This window comes from Choloepus didactylus, chromosome 5 (genome assembly GCF_015220235.1).
Source record: "Choloepus didactylus isolate mChoDid1 chromosome 5, mChoDid1.pri, whole genome shotgun sequence".
NCBI lineage: Eukaryota > Metazoa > Chordata > Mammalia > Pilosa > Megalonychidae > Choloepus > Choloepus didactylus.
In genome coordinates, this window is record NC_051311.1 from 47,121,119 (window position 1) to 47,143,617 (window position 22,499).

Genomic DNA, 22,499 nt, shown 5'->3' on the forward strand with positions numbered 1-22,499 from the left:
GTTCTTAAACTTAACCCATTCCTGTGGGTGTGAACCCACTACAAATAAGATCTTTTCATGATGTTACTTTAAAGTGTGGCCCAGATGAAATCAGTTTGGGCTTTAATCTGGGTAACTGGAGTCCTTTTTTAGCAGAGTGAAAATCAGACAGAAAAAAAGCCATAGGAAGCAGCCAGAAACTGATTCAGTGAGACCAGGGAAAGACAGGAGAAACCAGGAGACGTCACCAGGTGTACTGCCATGTGATAGTAAAGCCAAGGACCAAGGATCATGGGCAGCCAGACCCAGAATTCTACAGTCTTCTAGGAGAAACCACCACCTTGATGGTACCATGATTTTAGATTTCTCCTAGCCTCAAAATTGTGAGCCAATAAATTCCCATGTTTAAAGCGACCTATCGCATGGTATTTGATTTAGAAGCCAGGAAACTAAAACAATTAAATCCTAAGAATTTCCGATGTTTTTAAAAATTCTTCACAAATACTATGTTTGATGGCTATGAAACATTATACCCTGGATGTGCCATAATTTATTTAAGGATCCCCCTGGTGTTAGATATTCAAGTTGTTGACAATTTTTTATATCACAAATATCACTAAGCCAAGCATCTTTTACTCATAAAATATTGTCTCCATCTCACCATGTGTTCTGGTTTGCCAATGCTGCCGTTTGCAAAACATCAGAGAAGGGTTGGCTTTTATAAAAGGGGGTTTATTTGGTTACACAGTTACAGTCTTAAGGCCATAAAGTGTCCAAGGTAAGTCATCAACAATTGGGTACCTTCACTGGAGAATGGCCAATGGTGTCCGGAAAACCTCTATTAGCTGGGAAGGCCTGTGGCTGGCGTCTGCTCCAGAGTTCTAGTTTCAAAATGGCTTCCTCCCAGGATATTCCTCTGTAGGCTGCAGCTCCTCAAAATGTCACTCTTGGTTGCTCTTGGGGCATTTCTCCTATCTTAGCTTGTCCAGAGCAAAAGTCTGCTTTCAAAACCTGTCTCCAAAATGTCTCTGTAAGCTGCAGCTCCTCTCTAAGCTCCTGTGCACTCTTCAAAGTCTCCCTCTTGGCTTAGCAAGCTGGTTCCTTCTGTCTGAGCTTACATACTGCTCTAGTAAACCAATCAAGGCCCATACTGAATGAGCAGGGCCACAACTCCATGGAAATTATCTAATCAGAGTTATCACCTACAGTTGGGTGGGTCACATCTCCACAGAAACACTCAAAAGAATTACAATCTAATCAACACCAATACTCTGCCCACACAAGATTGCATCAAAGATAATGGCGTTTTGGGGGACATAATACATTAAAACTGGCACACCATGCTTTCAGCAGCTTGGATATACAGGCATACCTCATTTTATTATGCTTTGCTTTTCTGTGACTTGCAGATAGTGAGTTTTTTACAAACTGATGGTTTCTGGCAAACCTGTGTTGAGCAAGTCTATAGGTGCTATTTTTCCAAGAGCATGTGTTCACTTCGTGTCTCTGTCACGTTTTAATTAAGGTATGTATATGGATTTCATTCTAAGACATAATGCTACTGCAGAGTTAACAGACTACAGTATAAAGATAACTTTTCTATGCACAGGGAAACCTACAAATTTGTGGGACTTGCTTTATTGCGATGGGTCTGAAACAGAACCTGCAATATTTCCAAGGTATGCCTGTACAGCAAGTTATATTTTGTTTTAATTTACCTTTATGTTTTTAAAGACTGGGCATTTTCCTATATTTTCAGTTATAGTATATTAGCTATGAATATCAAGAAATCTTATCTCAATGAAGGAATATTCATTTGGAGACGTACTTCCCAGACAAGCTTGGTAAAGATGATTTTAAATCTTGCAGTATTTTGGAATAATGGAAAAGGAGAGAGAGGAAGAAGATAGAAAGCGATGGGAGATAAAAAGGATAATGGGATACTAGATGAGAAAGCACCAGAAGAAGAGAGTAAGGGGAAAATGCTATAGCTCCGCAAGCCCCTCAGGCTTGCACCTGGTTCTCTGCACTTGGTTCTCAATAAGCATCCAAACATGAGGTTAGCTTCTGAGTAAAGCATTCTCAAAAAATAAAAATATTTAAACATAAGGTATTCTGACTAACGCACAGTGGGCTCAGGTAGAGGAAGGGGCTTTGGATAAATAATCAGGTGAACGGAAAAGTGGGGGTTATTTATCACATGAGGCCAGGGAGAGAAGCAGAGAGGTTTCCTTATGATCTGCATTGTAGGCGAGGTAGGGAACTATGAAAGATAAGCCACTTCTCCAAGCCGTGGTAACTCCAGCTGTAACAGTAACTTTTTTTTTTAAAATTCAGTTTTATTGAGATATATTCACAAACCATACAATCATCCATGGTGTACAATCAACTGTTCACAGTATCATCATATAGTTGTGCATTCATCAACCCAATCTATTTTTGAAGATCTTCCTTATACCAGAAAGAATCAGAATAAAAATAAAAAATAAAAATAAAAAAGAACACCCAAACCATCACCCTCATCCCACCCTATTTTTCAGTTAGTTTTTGTCCCCATTTATCTACTCATCCATCCGTACACTGGATAAAGGGAGTATGATCCACAAGGTTTTCACAATCACACTGTCACCCCTTGTAATCTACATTGTTATACAATTATCTTCAAGAGTCAAGGTTACTGAGTTGGAGTTTGGTAGTTTCAGGTATTTACTTCTAGCTATTCCAATACATTAAAACCTAAAAAGTATTATCTATATAGTGTGTAAGAATGTCCACCAGAGTGACCTCTCAACTCCATCTGAAATCTCCCAGCCACTGAAGCTTTATTTCATGTAACAGTAACTTGTAAAATATAATCTTAAAACTGCAAGCAAGCAGGAAATTGTAATGTAACCTTCAAAGCTGGAAAGTGGCTACAATGGAAGTTCTTACTCTCACAAAGAAGCAATCTGTAAATGTAAAGTCTGAAGCAGTATATAAATGTGAAGTCTGCACCCAGATATGAAAAAAGCCTTTTCATCTATTTCCCTAAACACCTGGAGACACCTTTCCTAGATGTCACCTAGAAAACAGGAAATAACAAATTACTGAAGTTCTCCAAACCTGTTACATGTTAACTAAAATGATTAACTCTCTTTGTCTCTAATGGGTTTAGCCAATTAAAGAATCACTGGGAGATTGCCCCAAACCTCCCAGATACAGATACCCTTTATCTATATATGTAAATGTAAAGTTTGCACCTTTCACAGATGTCACCTAGCTCCTGAAGAAAACAGGAAAAGAGGAAATAACTAAATTAATTGACTCCCTCTGTCTCAAATGGGTTTAGCTAATTAAAGAATCACTGGGAGGTTGCCCCAAACCTCCCAGATATAGATGGGCCTTTTGTCTATCACTCTTGTTGCATGTTGATTAAATGATTATCTCTCTTTGTCTCTGAACCTGGGAATAAAACCCAACTGGAGAAATACGTCAGAAAGGCAGATTTGGGAAAGCTTCCCCTTCCTTCTGCTGGCATAATAAACCCTTTTTTCCTCTTCAGCCTGGTTCGGTGTGACTTTTACTGGCTGCGCGGAGCAACGAACCCACATTTGGGAAGTGCTCCTTCTTCACAGCCAGTTTCCCTGTACTTCCCGGCCCTAGTTCTTGCTGTCATTGTAGCTGGACTCAGGTTTTAAATACCTGGGTACCGTTAGATCCCAGAAAGAAAGGAACAAACATGTAGAAGGAGTTTCTAACCCAGAGGCCCCCACAGCTTATCTTACAGAAAACAGGCGCCTCATAAACTAAAGAATGACGGCTGTTTAAGGCTGTCTCAGCCACTGTGGCGCCCCAACCCCAAAAGGTGGGTAAAAACAAGATCAGATATGCCCAAAAGACAAATAACCGAAAAGGCCTGCTCTCCCTAGATAGATAACGCAGCTGCTTTTCTGATAAGAATAATGGGCTACAATCCTAACAACCTATCAGCCTAGAAATTGATAGACCCTCACCCAATCGAAGCACAGGATGCACTCAGCGGACACCCTTCTCCCCGACACTCCCCTCAACCCAACGTGGGTTTTTTCCTTTAAAAACTGCTGCTCTTAGCTAGAGAGGGAGCCATTTTCTTTCTTTCCCTCTCGCCGGCTCCCACCCGCTTTCTTTCTCTAAATGAACTCTGTACTTTGACTCGCTGCCTTGTGTGGATTCCTGAACGGCTCCGGACCTAACAGGTACAAGCTCAGCCATACTCTGGCTCCCTATACTGTTCAAGCCCACTGAGTCCTGGGTACCACAGTCACTGTGCCGGTCAGAAGACACTAATTGCCAAATTGGTTAGTTGCAAAGTCCACCTGGCTTAGTTTTCTGTCTCTGACAGAAAGAACAAGGGAGTTTCATATAAGGGAAGCAGGAACTGCTTCCTGCTCCGTCCACACAACTTCCCCTGAGGCAAGACTGGGTGGCTAGGCTGGCTAGGAGTACTGAAAGATCTTCTTCATGAAACCCTGAAGTAGACAGGATGTGACCTGAGAAACAAGACCACACCAACAATACCAGGACAGACACAGACCAGGAAACACTCTGCCTAATGGCATGAGGTTTATTTTATGGGAAATTAGAGTTTGGGGCTCTGAAAAGGCACTTCTGAGGCCCGGAAGTAAAGGCAGAGAGAAGACTAATGGTAAGTCCCCTCCCTGGCACCTCTGAGGATTAGGAGGAAGGGAGACAGACCCCAGAGTCACAGAGGATACCTCAAATCAGACAGGGAAATCAGAGTCCCAGGGCCTGTTGGTGGAAGACGAATGGAGCAGAAAGTCTTGCTTTTTTTTCTAGTTTTGCTTCCTCTGGACATTCTTAAAGTCTGGCATTCACTGCTGGTGGTGTAGGCCCCATCCACTTCTCTCCTGGATGAAGACAATCACATCCCATCTACACTTTGTCCTCAAGCATGTATGTTAGGAGCAGAGGCTGGCCGCTCAAGGGCCCCAGGGGTTTTCTAGGAAGAGCTCTGTTTGACTTCAAGGTACAAAAAGTTTCCTTCTCTCCCATAGGGGTGAGAGCTGCCTCTCCCCATTCAACCAGGAGCAGCACCATGTCTACAAGACTTGTTGCTGGAGTGCTAAGAACATTTTTTTGCTTTGAAACCCTAAATGATGCACTGGGGGTGGGGCTGGGGATAGGGTCAAGGGCAGCTGGGTGTTGAGCATTTAACTTACCCAGCAGGTGTGCCAGCAGCTCCATCCGGTCAGAGCCAAATATCATGTGGGTTTGACCATCCACATGGGCCACTGTGATGGGCAGCCCAAAGGCCTAGAGGAAGCAGTTTCAGTGCAGAGAGGATGATGATGGAACAGGTGTTCATTAGAGTAGGGTTGAAGGCCTGGAGTCAATACTTGTTTGGGTTCAGAGAAGCAAAGAAGCTAAAGCAGCTTAGAGGTATTTGGTAAGAGGCTCCATGGCTCCAAAGCAACTTTTCTGTTTCTAACTTTCAGATGTCCAATCTTTTCTCTCACCATCTACCTTCTACCCTTCCTTTTCTTGGGCTTAGGTAAAGGAAGGGAGAGGATGAGGTTTGGCTGGGGAAGCTGGGAGGAATCACATGGGGAGTGGGCTCTGGGACAGAAGCATGGGAACCCAGCAGAGATTCTGTCTCTATTTTTGGATGGGGTCTGGAAACAAACCTAAAACATTCCTCACCCCATATTTGCAGGCTTTCTCCGTGGTTTCCCTGAGCAGGTTCTTCACTGTTGGTGTTGAGATCTTTCCTAGAAGCTCCTGTGCTTGTTCTGCAGACATCCCAGCCTTTACTGCAGCCTAGGTGATGGGGTAAGGGACACAATTAGGTATGTGTTTGTGTGTGAATCTTAGGAGGAAACTCTAGCCTTTTTAGTTTCTGTCCCTAAGTTTTCCTTGCAATGTCTTCACTCATCCGTGATGTGGAGGTCTATCCTTGAGACTGGTGGAGAGAGCAAGTGGCACATGAGTCACAGTCAGAGAAATTTAGTGTCAGAAGGCATCTAAAAGGTCAACTAGCCCAACTCCTACATCTTTTTATAAGGAGACTCAAGGTCAGAGGTGATACATTACTTGCTCAGAGTTAAAGAGCTCATTAGTAGCCGAGTTAACACTAGAATCCAAGTCCTGTGAATTCAAGTCCAGGGCTCTTTCCTTTATATTTCTCAGAATGCTTGACTATCCCATGCTTTTTTAAAAACAAGAGCCAGACTCAAATCCCTGCGGAATTTCCTAAGGATTTCCAAGGAGGGAATGTGGCTGCAACCACCTGCCTTGCTTCAAAAGAATGATTAACAGGTCTGTTGTAGTTTGGGATCTTACTCTTTCAATTAAGTCAATGGTTCTCAACCGTGGCAGTACATTAGAATCTCCCAGGGAGCTTTTAAAAATCCCAAATGCCCACGTCATACAATACAACAATCACATCAGAATTTCCGGAGAGGGCACCCAGTTGCTTTGGGTGATTTTAATGTATAGCCAAGGTTGAAAACCACTGCAACCTGACATCCCAAACCTGGATGGGGACAAGAGAAGTTATGTGGTCAATTTTAATGGGACAATGTCTTTGACTTGATTAAATCAGAGAACTGTTTCCCAGATCAGATGTTCAACAGTAGGGGAAAGATTAAGTAAGGGAAAAAAGTCCACTGAATGGAATGCTACATAGTAACTGTGAATTATGTGTTCAAAGGTATTAACATATAAAATGGCATGGAAAATGACTGTCAAGTATTAAGAGAAAAGGAAAGCTAAAATTAAAAAAAAAAACCCAACAACCTCTGACATATATATTGGTTAGTCTTTAATTTACAAATCTAACTTTTGTGTAATTTGCCATTTTATATTTCACTTGAATATGTCTCTTCTGTAAACTGAAGAAAAAATAGCTTTGAATTTTGTGATTTTATTCCTAAGAAAAACTTTTACTTCTCATATCCCCATCTGTGACTGGCACAAATTTCAATGTTATGAGCTATTTCCATTTGTTCTCACTCAGGCTTCTGAATAATTCTGGCTTTGGTCAGTACTGACTTTTTGTTTTTTTAAAGCCTCCTTCCTGCCGTCTCCTGCTTTCTACTCTGGATGTGTCAGTGAGGTTTGTGTTGGAGTCTCTGGAGCCAAGATTTGTTAAAACTTCATCCCTTCCTTCTGGGGGTTCTAACATTTATCATCTCTCTCCAAATGACTTATTTCATCAAATAAATTCTGTTTACTTCTTCCTTTTGTACTCTCCCTTTCAACTATCAGATATTCTTTTGATAGTCCTTTTAGTTCCAACTTTTCATTAATTTGTACTCTCAATCATAGACATCGTTTCTCCCCAAATAACTTTGACTTAGTCTAACCAATAATAATAATAAAACAACCAAATTGTCCTCGCTCCCAAATGCCAACTGCTCTCGAGAGAGGAGTGGGGTCAGACCTGGGATACTCACAGACATGATGCTCTGGGGCTCTGTGATGTCTTCATCCTGGGAAGGAGAGAACACGCAGCAGGAAGGGAAGACAAGGAAAGTGGTGTGGGTGGAGGACTGAAGGTTAGTGACCCACATGGGTAGGGCCAGATTATGACTCTGGAAATGGGCCCACAATAGGTTGAGAAAGTCGTCGAGGGTGACCCAAGCCAGGCCATTGCCTAGGCAGGGAAACAAGTAGGTTCCCAGAGCCCTGCCCTCACCCGTGACCAGACACGCATCCATAGCTCCCTTGACACTTTCTCCAGCATCTCTGGGTGCTCCAAATTCACAGCCGTGAGGAATCGCATGGCAGACAGACTTCCTGTGGGGCAGAGGCACTCAGAGATAGGGCCCCCCACCCACACCTCATTTCCTTGTGTCAAATCAGCTCTTTCCTGCGCCTGACATTGCCCAGAGTTCATTCACCCTTAACCTCTCACCAAGTTTTGTACAACAAATTTGTACTGCCCTCCTACTCCTTTATTTCCACACAATCTTCTGCTCACTCAACTCTGATCCTGAGGTTTCCCAGATTTATGTGTCAGATAATTTTGTCTCCCCGGCACCTTCTTCCTGGCCCTGCATCCTTAGACTTTTCCACTCTCCACCAGATAATCCTATGCACATCCTACTCTTTTCACCTTTGTCAAGGAGCACAGAGAAGAAATCCTTAGGTAAACAGATGGGGACCCCAACATGCTGTCTCAGAAGTTGAATGTCATTATTCATGTATTTGGCTTTCCGGGGAAGCAGAGCTGGTGGCTTGTTTCCTGCAAGTGGAACAGTGGCACACTGGTGAGAAAAGACTTAAGAAGGGTTGGGGGACCCTACCTGGGTTTCAAGCAAAAGACAAATTACTAGGTACTGATGCATAAAGAACCAGTTGAGAGCAGCTCCCTTGAGCCTCTGAAGCCACTCTTCCTCCACCTGTCCCCTGACCCAAATGCAGCTCTCTTCATACCACTGTCTTTCATGATCCCTGCAATGAGGCTGGGGCGCAATTGCAGGTTGATGTTCCAGATGTTCTGATATCGGCACAGGATCTGCAGAAGAGGTGAAGAATGAGCAAGTGTGTCTGTGTCTGAGAAGTCAAATGGCCAAGGGAAGGAGCAGAGGTGTTTCAGGACAATGGGTTACCTGGAGGCTCTAAAACCCAAGTACGGATTATGAGGACGCTCTAAATTGTTTGGTTTGAAATGACAAAACTCCCTCCGCTCCTAGAAATATATTTCAGGGTAGGGACAAGTCTCTTTGCTCCTGTGGGCTGTTTCTATGCTGTCGTGAACCCCATTTTCAAAAATTCACATTGGAGAACTAAGACGGGTGGCCGTGTCATGCATTTCTCCTTGATTCTTAGGAACTGCCTCTCTTCTTCCAAAGAGCTGTGAGAAAGCTGCTGCCTAGGATATAAGGTCTCGGCCTGAGACCAGCTACTCTATCCCATTTAAAAACACAAAGCGACCTACAGCCGTCTCTGCTTGTCTTAACCCGGGGTTGCAAGAATGTCGGCAAAGGGGCAGTGCCAAGAGTTTCACGAGATCTCTGTCCCTGCGCCCTTCCTCTGCTCTTGCCCCCCAAATCCCAGCCAACACGGCTCCCCTGGCCTTACCTCGAAACCTAGCCAGGAGTAGGGGGACAGCACATCGTAGAAGAGCTCCAGAGTTCGCGGCACGGGCCCCATACCGCAGCCTCGGAGACAAGCAACAGCGGCCCGAGCGCAGGTCCGGAAGCGCCGAGGCGCGAGTCTCTTTCCTCGGGAACGCGCAGGGACCAGCCCGCTTCCAGGCTTGCCCTGCTGGAGGCGCGGCCTCGGCGAAGAAGACCCGCCCCGGGGCAGGAGGTACCAGACGGAAGGTCGGGCCAGAGAGGCCGGGCGGGACGGGGCGGGGCGCGGGAGGACGGGGGCTGCTCGTGGGAGGGCTCCGGTGTGGGAGCGTGGGGCGCCGCCGGGGTGGCTTCGTGCGTCTTTTGGTCACTGCCCTGAGCTGGGTTTGGTGGATTGAGATGCTTGCTGTGCCTCTTAGCTGTGTGCCTTCGGCAAGTCACTTGACCGCTCTGAACTTCAGTTTCCTCGTCCCTCGAAAAAATGGGGGATAAATAGTGATAACACCTACCTCATGGAATAGTTGTCGGGATTAAATGTGATATCGAATGAAAGGATTTCAGTAAATGTTAGTTATTCTCCACGTTTAGCCCAATGTCTGGAACGTATTAGACGCGCAATACATATTTTTAGAGCAAGTGAAAAAGAGAAGAGCTGGGAGGAAATGGGGAGGCCTCGCTGCAACATGTTGGAGGGATAAGGGGGCACGGTCTGCCTTATTTATATTTGAAAGTATGTCATATTGTTTTATATGAGGATTACAGTAAGAATCACAGAATGAAAAAAAAACCACTTAAATTTTGTTAAAATTATTTTTAATATTAATTTTATAAATTCGAAAACACATCGTAAAGATTCCACTTCTCACTTTTATTTCTTAGAAAAACGAATCCATGCTATCAGAATACAAAGACACAATGTAAAGCTCTACATAGAGTAGAACATACCATATGTTACCGTTACCTACTTGCAGATTAAGCTAACTGGTTGACAATCCTGAAACTGAAAAATTACACTTTGTTTTTCTCTAGTAATATTAATTTTTAAGTACCCAAGAGCTAATTCTATGTGATAGTATACAATTTTATTTTAAAGTGGATTACATTTGTAAAACTGTTATATTTGGAAATAATTTTAGACTTGAAGAAGAGTTTTAAAGATAGTGCAAAGAATTTCCCTATACCCTTCACCAATCTTCCCCTAATGTTAATGCCTTACATAACCATGGTACAATGATCAAAACTAACATTCGTACATTAATGTTAATTAAATTACAGATTTTATTCGGTTTTCTCTAGTTTTTCGACTAATGTCATTTTTCTGTTTTGAGATCCAGTCCAGGACACCACATTAAATTTAGTATGCTCTAACCTATGAAAGTTTCCTGGCCTCCTTTTGTCTTTCAAGTCCTTAATAACACTTTTGAATAGTGTTGGTCAGGTATTTGGTAGAGTGTCCCTCAATTTGGGTTTATCTGATGTTTTCTCATAATTACACTGGGATTATGGACTTGGGGGAAGTTAACACAGTAGGACATACCCCTCTCCTCAAAACATGTCAGGGGGTACATGATATCAACATGACCTATTGATGATGTTAACCTTGATGGCTTGGTTAAAGTGGTGTCTGTCAGGTTTTTCCTCTGTAAAGTCACTATATCCCCTTTACATACTCTGTTGTTTGGAAGGGATTCACTAAGTGCAGCCCACACTGGAGGTAGGGGTGGGGTGAGGAGAGTAGAACTGGTCCACCTCCTGGGGGGATGAATGTCAAAGAATTTGTGGACATATGTTAACACTGCCATGGTAATTAATAAATATTTTTGGAGAGACTTTGAGTTTATACAATATTCTGTTGCTCCTTAAACATTCACTCACCAATTTTATCATTCATCAGTGGCTCTTACCTTCAGCAACTATTACTGTGGGGTTCTAATGGTGATTTTCCATTTCCCTCATTTTTTCTACATTTTTTTATGGGAATTTTTCTGAAAGGAGAATTGTCCCTTCTCCCCACTTATTTATTTATTCAGTCATTTAATTATATCATTATGAACTCATGGGTATTTATTTTAAGAATCACAGGATTGTAAAACACAGATTTGAGTCTCTGTACCCTGCCTCCGTACACTTTGTCATCACTTTCATCATTATTATTATTTGCTGGGTTCTGTTGTGGATAATATGTAGTGGGGACAACAATAAAAAAAAGATAAACACTTCTATGTGCTATTTTTTTTTAATTTTGAAATAAATTCAAAGTTACATGAATAGTTGCAAAAACAATACTAGCCCCATACACAGAATTCCATCATACTCTGACCCCCCTCCCCGGATAGCTCAATCCACCAACTTTAACATGCTGTCACATCACTATTTCTTTCCCTCCCTCCCTCCCTATCATCCATCATATATTTCTCTGTCTTCTGAATATATGAGTTAGCTGCACACAACCTTGAACATACACTATAATTCACGTATGTACTTCCCATGAACAAGAACATTCTTTTATGTAATTCCATTAAGCACAGCTAAGAAGTATAAGAGATTCAACAATGATACAATGCTTACATTCTATATTTCCTTTTCCTTATGTCTCAACTGTGTCCCTTCGAGCCACCTGTCCTCCACCCTCCAATCCCATCCAAGTTCATCCTTAGCATTCAATTGTCGTCTAGTTAGACTGTCTTTTTTTGTTGTTGTTGTTCTTTTTTCAATTGTGGAAACATATATACAGCCTAAATCTTCCCATTCCACCCCTTTCCTAGCCTTCCATTAGTGGGATTAATCACATTTAGAATGATGTTATGCTCTTTCCCACCATCCATTACTAGAAATTTCCCTTCGCCTCTAACAACAACCCTACACTCCTATCTTAACTTCCCATTGCCCCTTCCCCCATTTCTCTTAACCCAAACTCTACTTTTCATCTCTATGGTTATATTCTCTGATAATTTCTTTGTGTTTACTGTGGGGCTTAAAATTAACCTCTTAAATACCTATCAATCTTGTTTTTCTTTGATACCACCTTCACTTCAATAGGGCACATAAACTATGTTCCTATACTCCTTCATTCCCCCGCCTTTATATAGTTGTCTAAAATTACATATTTTACATTGAGTTCAAAACGATTGATTTGTCCTTAGAGTTTGTGTATTTTTTATCATGTAGGAAGTAAATAGTGGAGTTATAGTTCAAAAATTATTGACTTCTATTTGTATTCCATTGTGTTTGGAGAATGTTCTTTGAGTATATTCAATTTTTTCTTTTTTTAATTTCTTGAGGCTTGTTTTATGTCCCAGTTTATGGTCCCTTCTGGGGAAAGATCTGTGATCACTAGAGAAAAATGGGTGTCCTGGTGATTTGGGAAGTAAGGTACTATATATGCCTGTTAAAATTCTCTATATCTCTTTCTCCTTTCTTTGTCTTTCTGTTGGTAGGGCTTCCTTTAGAATCTGAGGTAGGGCAGGTCTTTTATTGGCAAAGTCTCTCAGCATTTGTTTGTCTGTGAAAAATTTAAGTTCTCCCTCAGATTTGAAGGAGAGTTTTGCTGGATAAAGTAGTCTTGGCTGGAAATTTTTCTCTGTCAGAATTTTAAATATGTCATGCCACTGCCTTCTCGCCTCCACAGTGGCCACTGAGTAGTCACTACTTAGTCTTATATTGTTTCCTTTGTATGTGGTGAATTGCTTTTCTCTTGCTGCTTTCAGAACTTGCTCCTTCTCTTCAGTATTTGAGAGTCTGATCAGAATATGTCTTGGGGTGGGTTTATTTGGATTTATTCTATTTGGAGTTCGCTGGGCATTTATGCTTTGTGTCTTTATATTGTGTAGAAGGTTGGGGAAGTTTTCCCCAACAATTTCTTTGAATACTCTTTCTAGACCTTTACCCTTCTCTTCCCCTTCTGGGACACCAATGAGTCTTAAGTTTGGACGTTTTATTTTATCTATCGTATCCCTGAGATCCATTTCGATTTTTTCAATTTTTTTCTCCATTCTTTCTTTTGTTCTTTCATTTTCTGTTCTGTGGATTTCTAGGACACTGAGATGTTGTTCAGCTTCCTCTAGTCTTGTATTGTGAATATCCAGAGTCTTTTTAATTTGGCCAACAGTTTCTTTGATTTCCATAAGATCTTCTAATTTTTTATTTACTCTTGCAATGTCTTCTTTATGCTCTTCCAGGGTCTTTTTTATGGCGCTTATATCCTGGGCCATAGTCCTCTTGATGTCCTTTAAATCCTTTGCCATGTTTTCGTTCTTTGATTATAGTTCTTTAATTAATTTTGCGATGTATAATGTTTCTTCCAAAATCTTGATTTGTGTGTTTGGAGCTGGATTCTCCATATCATCTGATTTTATTATATGCATTAAGATTTTCTGTTGTTTTTGGCCTCTTGGCATTTGTTTTGCTTGGTAGGGTTCTTTCAAGTTGTATCAAAAAAAAAAAGGGATATCGATCTAATTTTTCAGAGACACAGTTTGGTGACGTACACTTTCTCTAAGTAACCAGCAGATGGTGTCTGTGAACCACCTATATCCCTCCAGTCAGTTCTCAACCTTTTTTCTTGCGTAGTGTGGGGAAATGATTCTTGTGTGTTCAGCTGGAGGGCTCAGCCTGGGCGCACTGCTGGAGTCGCCCGCCCTGAATGTGGGGCGTGCGCACGGGTGGCCAGGGAGGAAGGGCAGCTCTCTCTCAGTGTCCCATAAACCACTGGACTTGGCGTAGTGCCCCTGGATTCTCTGAGCGGATCCCCTCTCCCAGCCGCGATCCTCCCTCAGCCAGGGGGGATGCCATGCTATGTCATCAGTGTGCGCCATCCCTCTAGGAAGCCCTGGGCCGCTTGGCTGTGCTGTGGGGCTCTCAGCTCATTTCAGAATGCAGAATGTGTGAGGCTGTCTTTACTGCAACGCCTTGTGGGCTGAGAGCAGCTGAGGTTTTCTCCACAGAGAGCGAGCGAGAGACAGAATATTTCCCCCGATTCTCCCAAGGTCAGTTGTCACCAAAAGCCTCTGTCTGCTTGTTGAGGATTCGCTGTCTGTATTGAGCAGTTAATATTAAAACTTCACTTGGAGCTAGTCTGAGACAGTGCACGGCGCGGCTTCCGTGAGGGAGGGGCTCCCGGCTCTAGTTTCTCGGCTCTCAGCGTGGGTCCGCAATTTTACTTACGGATTTTATGCTGTGATCTCAGGCATTCCTCCCAATTCATGTCGGTGGATGTTGAGTGTACTGTCACGTTTGTCTCCTTGCTACCATTCCAGGTTATTTACTGGTTTTTTGTTCATTTATGAATTGTTCTGGGGGAGACTAAGTCTTCCACTTCTTTCTATGCCGCCATCTTCCCAGAATCCTTCTATGTGCTATTATCTTCATATTGCCAAGGAGTTATCTAGATACTGATTAGAGTTTTAAGAACAAGAAATAGTGATGTAAATAATTTATTTGGAGTGGCAAGAGTAAGCAATAGAGAAATTAAACATAATATAATTACAGTGGAGGGAGATAAGGGGTGTTGTAAGTCAGCCAACTTTTCATCTTAGAAGACAGTCTATGGATATTGTCTGTATTTGAAATATCAACAAATAGAGCTGTAATCATATAACTTGGAATTAAAGAATTAAAACCAGAAATGCTTTAAATTTGTTGCCTTTTCAAATTTGTAAAAGATGGATTATTCACTAGATGGAATTGGGACAACTGGGTAGTTTTAAAAAAATGTAGTTGAACCCATACCTCAAACCTTACCCCAGGAGCATCTCCAGGTGGATCAAATATTTAACTTTTACAAAAAAGAAACCAATAAAGTACCCAAAGAAATTATGGAAAAGACTTTAAAAAAATGTGGTAGTGTAGACAACCTTGCTAACTGAAACACCAAATGCAGAAGCCTCAAAAGAAAAGATTGATACATTCAGTTACATAAACTGAAACAAAAATGTTTGACAAAATCTAATAAACCAAAAAACAATAACTGGGAAAAATATTTGTAGCTATGTCACAGTCAAAAAGCTAATTATACTAATGTGAAAAGAGCTAAAACTCAATGAGGAAAAAGAACATATGCCCTATGGAAAAATATGCAAATGATATGAATAAAACAGTTCACAGAAATGGCCATGTAGATGGGTCTCAAACATCAAAAACTGCTTGTCCACATATATGAAAATTATGAGTTAAAACTAGACTATGTCTGTCAAGTTGACAAAGATCGGAAGGTTTGATGACTCATTGTGTTGGCAGGGATATGTGGAAAGTCATTCTTTTATGTAACTGATGAGAGTGCAACTCTCTGGAGGGTGATTTAGCAATAGCTTTCTGCTTTCCAAGTGCATATACCCTTTAACCCAGATATTCCATTTTTAAGATATACTCTAAATATACTTATCCACAAACAATATAAGAGGTTATACATTACAGCACTATTTTAAACTCCAAAAGATTGGAAACTACTTAAATGTTCATTCATAGGGGACTAATTCAACACATCAATATTTGAAATATTCTGTAACTTTAAAAAGAATTTAGAAGTTCTTTAGAAATTAATATTGAATGATATCTTATATATTAAGTGAAAAAAGTAAGGGGTAAAAGAGTATATATTGTTTGCTATCTGTTTTTTTTTTTTTTAAATTGAAACACTCTGTAAGTGTTTGTGTCTACACATACACAGATATGCTTGTTGGTATTGCTGGATGGAGAGAGAAAAAAATATGATAAAATTGGTTGCTTTTAAGGAAGGGAGTTAGGTGATTGGGGAACAGGGTGGGAGGGATAGTTTTCATTATATATATATTCCTTATTGTACTTTAAAAAAAATTCTTGAAAGGTTGAAAATGAGAAAGAGAAAAATGGAAGAAAGGGAAAGAAAGAAAAAGGAAGAAAGACAGGATGGAAGGAAGAAGGAAAGAAGGAAGAAGGGAGGAAAGGAAGAGAGGGAGGAAAGGAGGGAGGAAGAAATAAAGACGAAAGTAAGGAAGAAAGAAAATTGCCTTTAGGAACTTGTACTGGAAGAAGGGGATGTGGATTTCAAGAAGACTGTTATTATTTATATGATTTATTACCATCTGTATATTTTACTTTGACTTAGTGAAAAATGTCAGTGATGAGGCCATGTAGCAACTTGTGTCACAATGTTAAGATATAATATTTGCCAAGACACAACAGTGCATTTACATCACTGGTTCTCAAGGCTTGAAATTTTCCTAAGGATTTACCAAGGATTCTGTGAAATTCTTAGTGTGCTAGCTTTCTCAGTTAAGAAACCATACTAAAATGTACAAACTGAAATCGACATTATTATAGTTTTAATTTTGAAGATGTAATATATTAAAAGAGGTAAACCTTTGCAAACTGAGATACTTTAAAAATGATTAATAACAAATTTAATTGGAATATCTCACATTTCATGAGGACATACAAATGTGATAAGACATGGCAGCTGAAAATAGCTAATATATGCTGTAATTATACTTTTATAAAGTACGTATGCATATGGACAAAAACAAAAGAAGATGGAAAAATGAAAATAGCCATATTAGGGATTATGTACAAATTTTCTGAATTTCTCAGACTCTCTTTAAGACTTTAATAATGTCTTTCTTTTCTTTTTTTATAAAACAGCTTTATTGATGTATAATTGACCTACAATACTACTTATATTTAAAGAATATACAATGACAAGTTTTAGCATATGTATAACTTGTGAAACCATTGCCACAGTCAATATAGTGAACCCATCCATCACTCCAAAGTTTCCTCATTACCCTTGGCAATCTCTGTCTCCCACACCTCCCTGCACTCATCTCCAATCATTTATTTGTATTCTGTCACTGTACATTAATTTGTAGATGATATCTTGAAGAAACATTAAAATCTTCATGTTTTACAATAAATTTTAGAAGGCAGAGTCATCGTTTCAGACTGCCCAGTTGGGAAGCAGACTTGGAGGTTAGGGCGGGAGTGCAGGGAGTGTTTTTATGATCACCACCTGTTATGGTTTGCTAAGGCTGCCATTATGCAAAATATCAGAAATGGATTGGCTTTTATAAAGGGGATTGAGTAGGTTACAAATTTACAGTTCTAAGGCCATGTAAGTGTCCAAACTAAGGCATCAACAAGAGGATACCTTCACTGAAGAAAGGCTGATGGTGTCTGGAACACCTCTGTTAGCTGGGAAGGCATGTGGCTGGCATGTGCCGGCCCTTTGCTCCTGGGTTCTGGTTTCAAAATGGCTTTCTCTAAAATATCTCTGGTCTTCTGTCTCTCTTTGCTTCTCTCTCTCAGCTCCTGTGCATCCTTGCTTGTTCTCCCAGGGCATTTCTGTCTAAGCATCTGGGAGTCCTCTCTTAGCTTCTCTGGGGCAAACTCTGGGCTTCATCTCTTAGTTTAGCATCTCCAAATGTCTTTCTTTCTGCATCTCCAAGTGTTTGTGTCTGTGTCGACTCTGAGCTCTCTCTCTCCCCTGAGTTCTCATAAGGACTCCAGTAAACTAATCAAGATCCATCTTGAATGAGTGGGGTCATATCTCCATGGAAATAATCTAATCAAAAAGTCTCACCCACAGTTGGGTGGTTTACATCTCCATGGAAACTACCTAATCCAAAGATCCCACCCATGATAAGTCTGCTCCCACAAGACTGCATTAAAGAATATAGTCTTTCCTGGGGTACATAAGAGTTTCAAACCAACACACCACCTGTGGAAGGAAAGGGAAGGAGGGAGGGGAGAGAAGAGGATGGGGAAGAGGGGAAGGGAAGGACAGGGAGGGGAGGGGAGGGAAGAACAGGATCAGGCTGAGGGGGAAGTTGGGCTGTGATGCTGTCTTAACAAAGGCCTCAGCTGACCCTGCCAGGAATTCTGAAAGAGGCATGACTTTTACATCCCTTCCTAAGTTAGTCATAGAATGTGGGCTGCCTGACCTTGGTTGAGATGCCTCTTCAGCTGAGTGCTGACAGCTGAGGACTGCCTTCTGGAAGCACTTCACCAGCTGGGCGCTATGTTTAGGGGGATCTCTGCAGAGCACCCGTTTCCTGATACAATAATCATCCAGCTGATATTTCTCCCATCCTGGGGAGTTCTTTGAAAATAATATTATTAGAGAAACAAAGTTCAAGCTGTGGGAAAGGAAGGGATTTTAAAATATTTTTAGAGACTTTGTAGTGAGAATAATCCCCTTTAATTCAGGTCTAAAAAAGGATTCATTTGTTCATTAAGTCACACTTTGATTCCACTAGCCCAGGGTTTCTTACCCTTTGTACTGTTACTCAACTGGATGATTCTTTGTTATGAGGAGCTTTTCTGTGTATTGAGGGATGTTTAGCAGTATCCCCAGCCTCTGCCCATTGGATGCCAATGACACGCCTCCTCTCCCCAGTTGTGACAGACAAATACTATGCGAAGTGAAGAAAGCAGACACAAAGGACTATACACTGTATGATTCCATTTATAGGAAATTTCCAGAGGAGACAGAAAGCAGATCAGTGGTTTCTCCTGAGGCAGGGATTGATTGAAAGTTGACCTGAGGGAACTTTTTTGAGGTGATGGAATTGCCTAACGTCTTCTGGAGGGTTAAAATCAACCCTGGTTGATTGATTTATTAGTGTTTATTGAGTGCTTCTTATGTCCACCTTACTGTTCTTAGTGTCTGGGGACACAAATGCTCGGTTTACCCTCTGATTATGGAATCAAAAAGCAAAAAGTTGGTTGGCAGATTCAATATATAATATGCAGGTATGTGTGTGTATGTGTGTGTGTGCACATGTGATGGGGGTGGATGCAATAAAAAGGAATCAGAGAAAGCTTCTCAGGGGAAGTGACCCTAAATGAGGACCTGAAGGATATGTAGGAGTTAGGCCCTTGCAAGGGGGAGCGGGCAGATACTTCACACAGAGCCAGCAACATGTGTGAAAGCCCATTGCATGGGTTCTCTAGGAATTGCAAGAAGTTCTCTTTATTTGGAAGATTTGGGAAGAGGGAAATGGAAAAAGATGAAGCTGAAGAGGTGGCAGGTAGAGGCCAGGTCCTGTGACAAGTTCCACTGGAAGCTCTGCTTGATTGACCTCAAGCTTAATATGATCTTAGAGAAATATTTTATGGAAGATAATTAGTTCCATTGCTTAAGTAACTCAAAAGTACCTCCTGTAGTACAGACAAACAGACAGGAACTGTTAGAAATGTACTCATGTGATGAATGACGTAGCCACAAATATTTATTTTTATTCCCCAACAAACACACAGAGAACTTACTACAGGTCAGACACTGTTCTAAGTGCTTTATAGCTATTAACTCATGTGATCACCATTACTAACCTACAAGGTAGGTACGGTTTTTTTTTTTTTTAAACTTTGTTGTTACATCCCATAAAATTCATCTATTGTAAGAATACCATTCAGTAATTTTTTATTAATTTACAGAGTTGTATGATAGCTATACATCATCACAATCCAGGCTTAGAATGTTTCTGTTACCTCAAAAAATTTCCTCATGTCCATTTGCATCAATCCATTCCTAACCCCAGCCCTAGGATACTACTGATCTCCATAGATTTGCCTTTTTTTTTTTTTTTGAAAATTTCATATGAATGGAATCATACAATTTGTAGTCCTTTTCATCTAGCTTCTTTCACTTAGCATAGTATTTTTAAGGTTCATCCATGTTGTAGCATATGTTTTTATTTCTGAATAGTATTCCATTGTATGGATGTACCACATTCTGTTTATCCATTCCCTAGTTGATGGACATTTGTATTGTTTCCAGTTTGGGCTATTATGAACAATGCTGCTATGAATATTTCCATACTGGTTTTGGTGTGGACATATGTTTTTATTTCTCTTGGGTGGATACGTAGGAGTGGAATTGCTGGCTCTGTGGTAAGTTTATTTTAACTTTTTAGGGAACTGGCAAATTGTTCTCCAAAGTAGCTGTTCGATAAGTACGATTATCATCATCATCATCCCCATTTTATTAATGGGGAAATTGAATCATGGAGAGATTAGGAAATTTGCGCAAGGTCATAAAGTGATGGAGGTGGAAATTGAACCCTTTCAATCTGGTGCTGGCATCTGTGGATTTAGCACTAAACGTCACTTCCTTTGTCTCAATTCCAGAGTGAAACTTGTCTACTTTCCCTTACATAATTTTAGTTTCAAAACTGCTGAAAATGTTTGATTTAGTTCTGGTCATGGGAATTGTGCTTTAAGGAATTTCTGTGATATTCTTTTCCTTCTTTATTTGTAAGGTCACTCCCTAAGCAAATTTCAGGTCACTCAAGTATTTTTATCTTCATGCTCCTTCCGTGAGAAAAATGGACAAACCTAGTGAGTGCTTTGCAGCTGGGATATGTGAACTGGGATTTGTGAACTCTCCTATGACCAAGTTCCCTTTCTTGCGTCAAGAACGTTGCCTTAGGATAAAATAACATTCTAGCTACTAATTTAATGTGTGTAGCTAGAGGATTTCTTTTAACACAACAGTTGGTAGCCTACAGTGCACGTACTAATGAGAACATGTGGGATGGCTTTCAGGAGTTCATCAACCAATTGCTCAAAAGACCCTTTGCTTCAGACTGGTGATTACTTCTTCCTGATTTTAAAAGTTAGCACAGTCAACACCCCCTTCCGCTTTCCACTTTTGGTATGATCACCATCCTCTGCATCCTTACCTTGCCCAGGATTGGAAGAGAAAGGGACAACTCATCTCCAATATGTTCTAAACAAGCAAACCAGTAAGAAGATGTATTTCTAGACGTTTAGGTTAACAACATATAAATGACTGGTGATATTCAGGGGGGATTTTTCTTGAAGAGATATGATAGCGAGATTCTGCTAGGTCCTTGAGTTCTACAAATATCCATAGGGAATGGATGTTTTCTAGGTGCTGTTACTCTTGGAGGCATAACATGTCGAAAATCACAGACTAGTAAGAGGCAGAACTATTACCCTAGCCCAGATCCCAAATCTTAGGCCCTAAACCATACTGTTCCCAAACACTGCTATTCTCCAGAATCCCTTTGTGGATCTCCAGGTTAGGTTAATTGTCCCTCTTCTTGCTCTTGTATGTGCATTCCTTCATCACATTATATTGTTATTATCGGTGTCTTCCACCATATTGTAAACTTCTGCAGAGAGCAGGCTCTGAGTGTACATGTGTGTGTATGTGTGTGTTTTAACAACAGATACAGAGTTAATCATTCCCTTCAATTCATAGCTCATCATTATCAAACATACAAGCCCTCTCCCTTCTTTTCTTTTTAAATCTTATTTTTCTTTTCCAACTTTGATCCTCCCACCTGTATTATTATTGATCTGCCATATATTATGATTAGCAATAAAAACAACTTACTAAGTGCCAAGCACTGCTTTAAGTACTTTAAGTACGTTAACTCAAGTAATCCTCACAGCAACCCCTTTACTACTTCTCATTTAAATGATCATTATCCATTAATAGTTAATATAACCATTCATTAACAATTATTAATAAAAGATTAAATACCACATTAAACATTATAACAGATACACTATATAATATATTATAGTAAATAATAACAAGTAATAATTAACGTAATGGTCAGCTCCCATTTTTCAGATGAAGAAACTGATTTACAGAGAGGTTAAGTGACGGGACCAAGGTGACAAAGCAAGTAAGTGGCAGAGGTAGGATTTGAACTCAAATGGACTGGCTCCAGAAGCCATGCTCTTAATTGCCATGTTATATGCCTCTCCTAGACACTAGCACTACTGTGGTTGTTCATGTCCCTGTACATAAATGTCACCTCCTAAAATGCATGGTGTTGTTTTGTGTGTTTTTGAGGTTCTTTTTATATATAGAAATGGCATTTGGCTACAGATCTAATTCTGTTTCTTAAACTTTTCATTCAACATTCTCTCCATGTTGCTATTTGTAATCCAGTTCACTGCTTCTGACTGCCATATAATATTCTGTACTGTGCATCCACATTTTACTGCTCCATTCTCCTAGTTTGAGGTGACTTCAACTCCTACTGCCACAAATAATGCTGTAAGGAATATCCTTATTAAGGTCCTCTTTTGAATGTGTGCTTGAGCTCTCTTTGGAGATGTACCCAGGGTGGCTCTCTGAGTTGCAGGGTATGTGAATATTTTATTTCACCAGGTACTGACAGATTGCTCTCCAGAATGACGGTATGCTTCTACACTTCTGCCAGCAACACCAAGGTCCTTGTTTCTTCACATCTTTGCCAGTACTTGGTAATTTTTGGCTATTCTGATGAGCATGAAATAGTATCTTGTTGTTTTAATCTGCGTATTTCTAATTACAAGTGAGGATGAGCACCTCTTCTTCTGTTTTTTGGCCATATGAGTTTTCTCCGTTTATTTGTGTGTGTGTGTGTGTGTGTGTGTGTACACACACACACACACATACATATATATATCTATATATAGATATATATATGTTTTGCTCATTTTCCTTGTATAGTCTAGATAGTGGTC

The 22,499-nt window shown here is 40.6% G+C and overlaps 2 protein-coding genes across 2 annotated transcripts in view; both read right to left on the bottom strand.

Annotated features, from left to right (window-relative positions):
• The window catches only part of TMEM139 (transmembrane protein 139), a 33,189-nt gene extending 27,426 nt beyond the window's left edge, over positions 1-5,763 (bottom strand). The window contains exon 1 of the mRNA XM_037835969.1: positions 5,659-5,763. The gene's annotated coding sequence lies outside the window, so the exon portion shown is untranslated. The remainder of the gene's footprint in view (positions 1-5,658) is intronic.
• On the bottom strand, positions 4,532-9,243 carry GSTK1 (glutathione S-transferase kappa 1). The gene is made up of 8 exons (XM_037835968.1): positions 9,043-9,243; positions 8,395-8,476; positions 8,075-8,203; positions 7,655-7,755; positions 7,413-7,448; positions 5,659-5,775; positions 5,178-5,271; positions 4,532-4,865 (listed from the first exon to the last, which is right to left on the bottom strand). The coding sequence occupies exons 1-8, from the start codon at positions 9,112-9,114 to the stop codon at positions 4,816-4,818; spliced, it is 681 nt and encodes a 226-aa protein (XP_037691896.1). The 5' UTR covers positions 9,115-9,243; the 3' UTR covers positions 4,532-4,815.
• Positions 9,244-22,499: the final 13,256 nt, after the last annotated feature.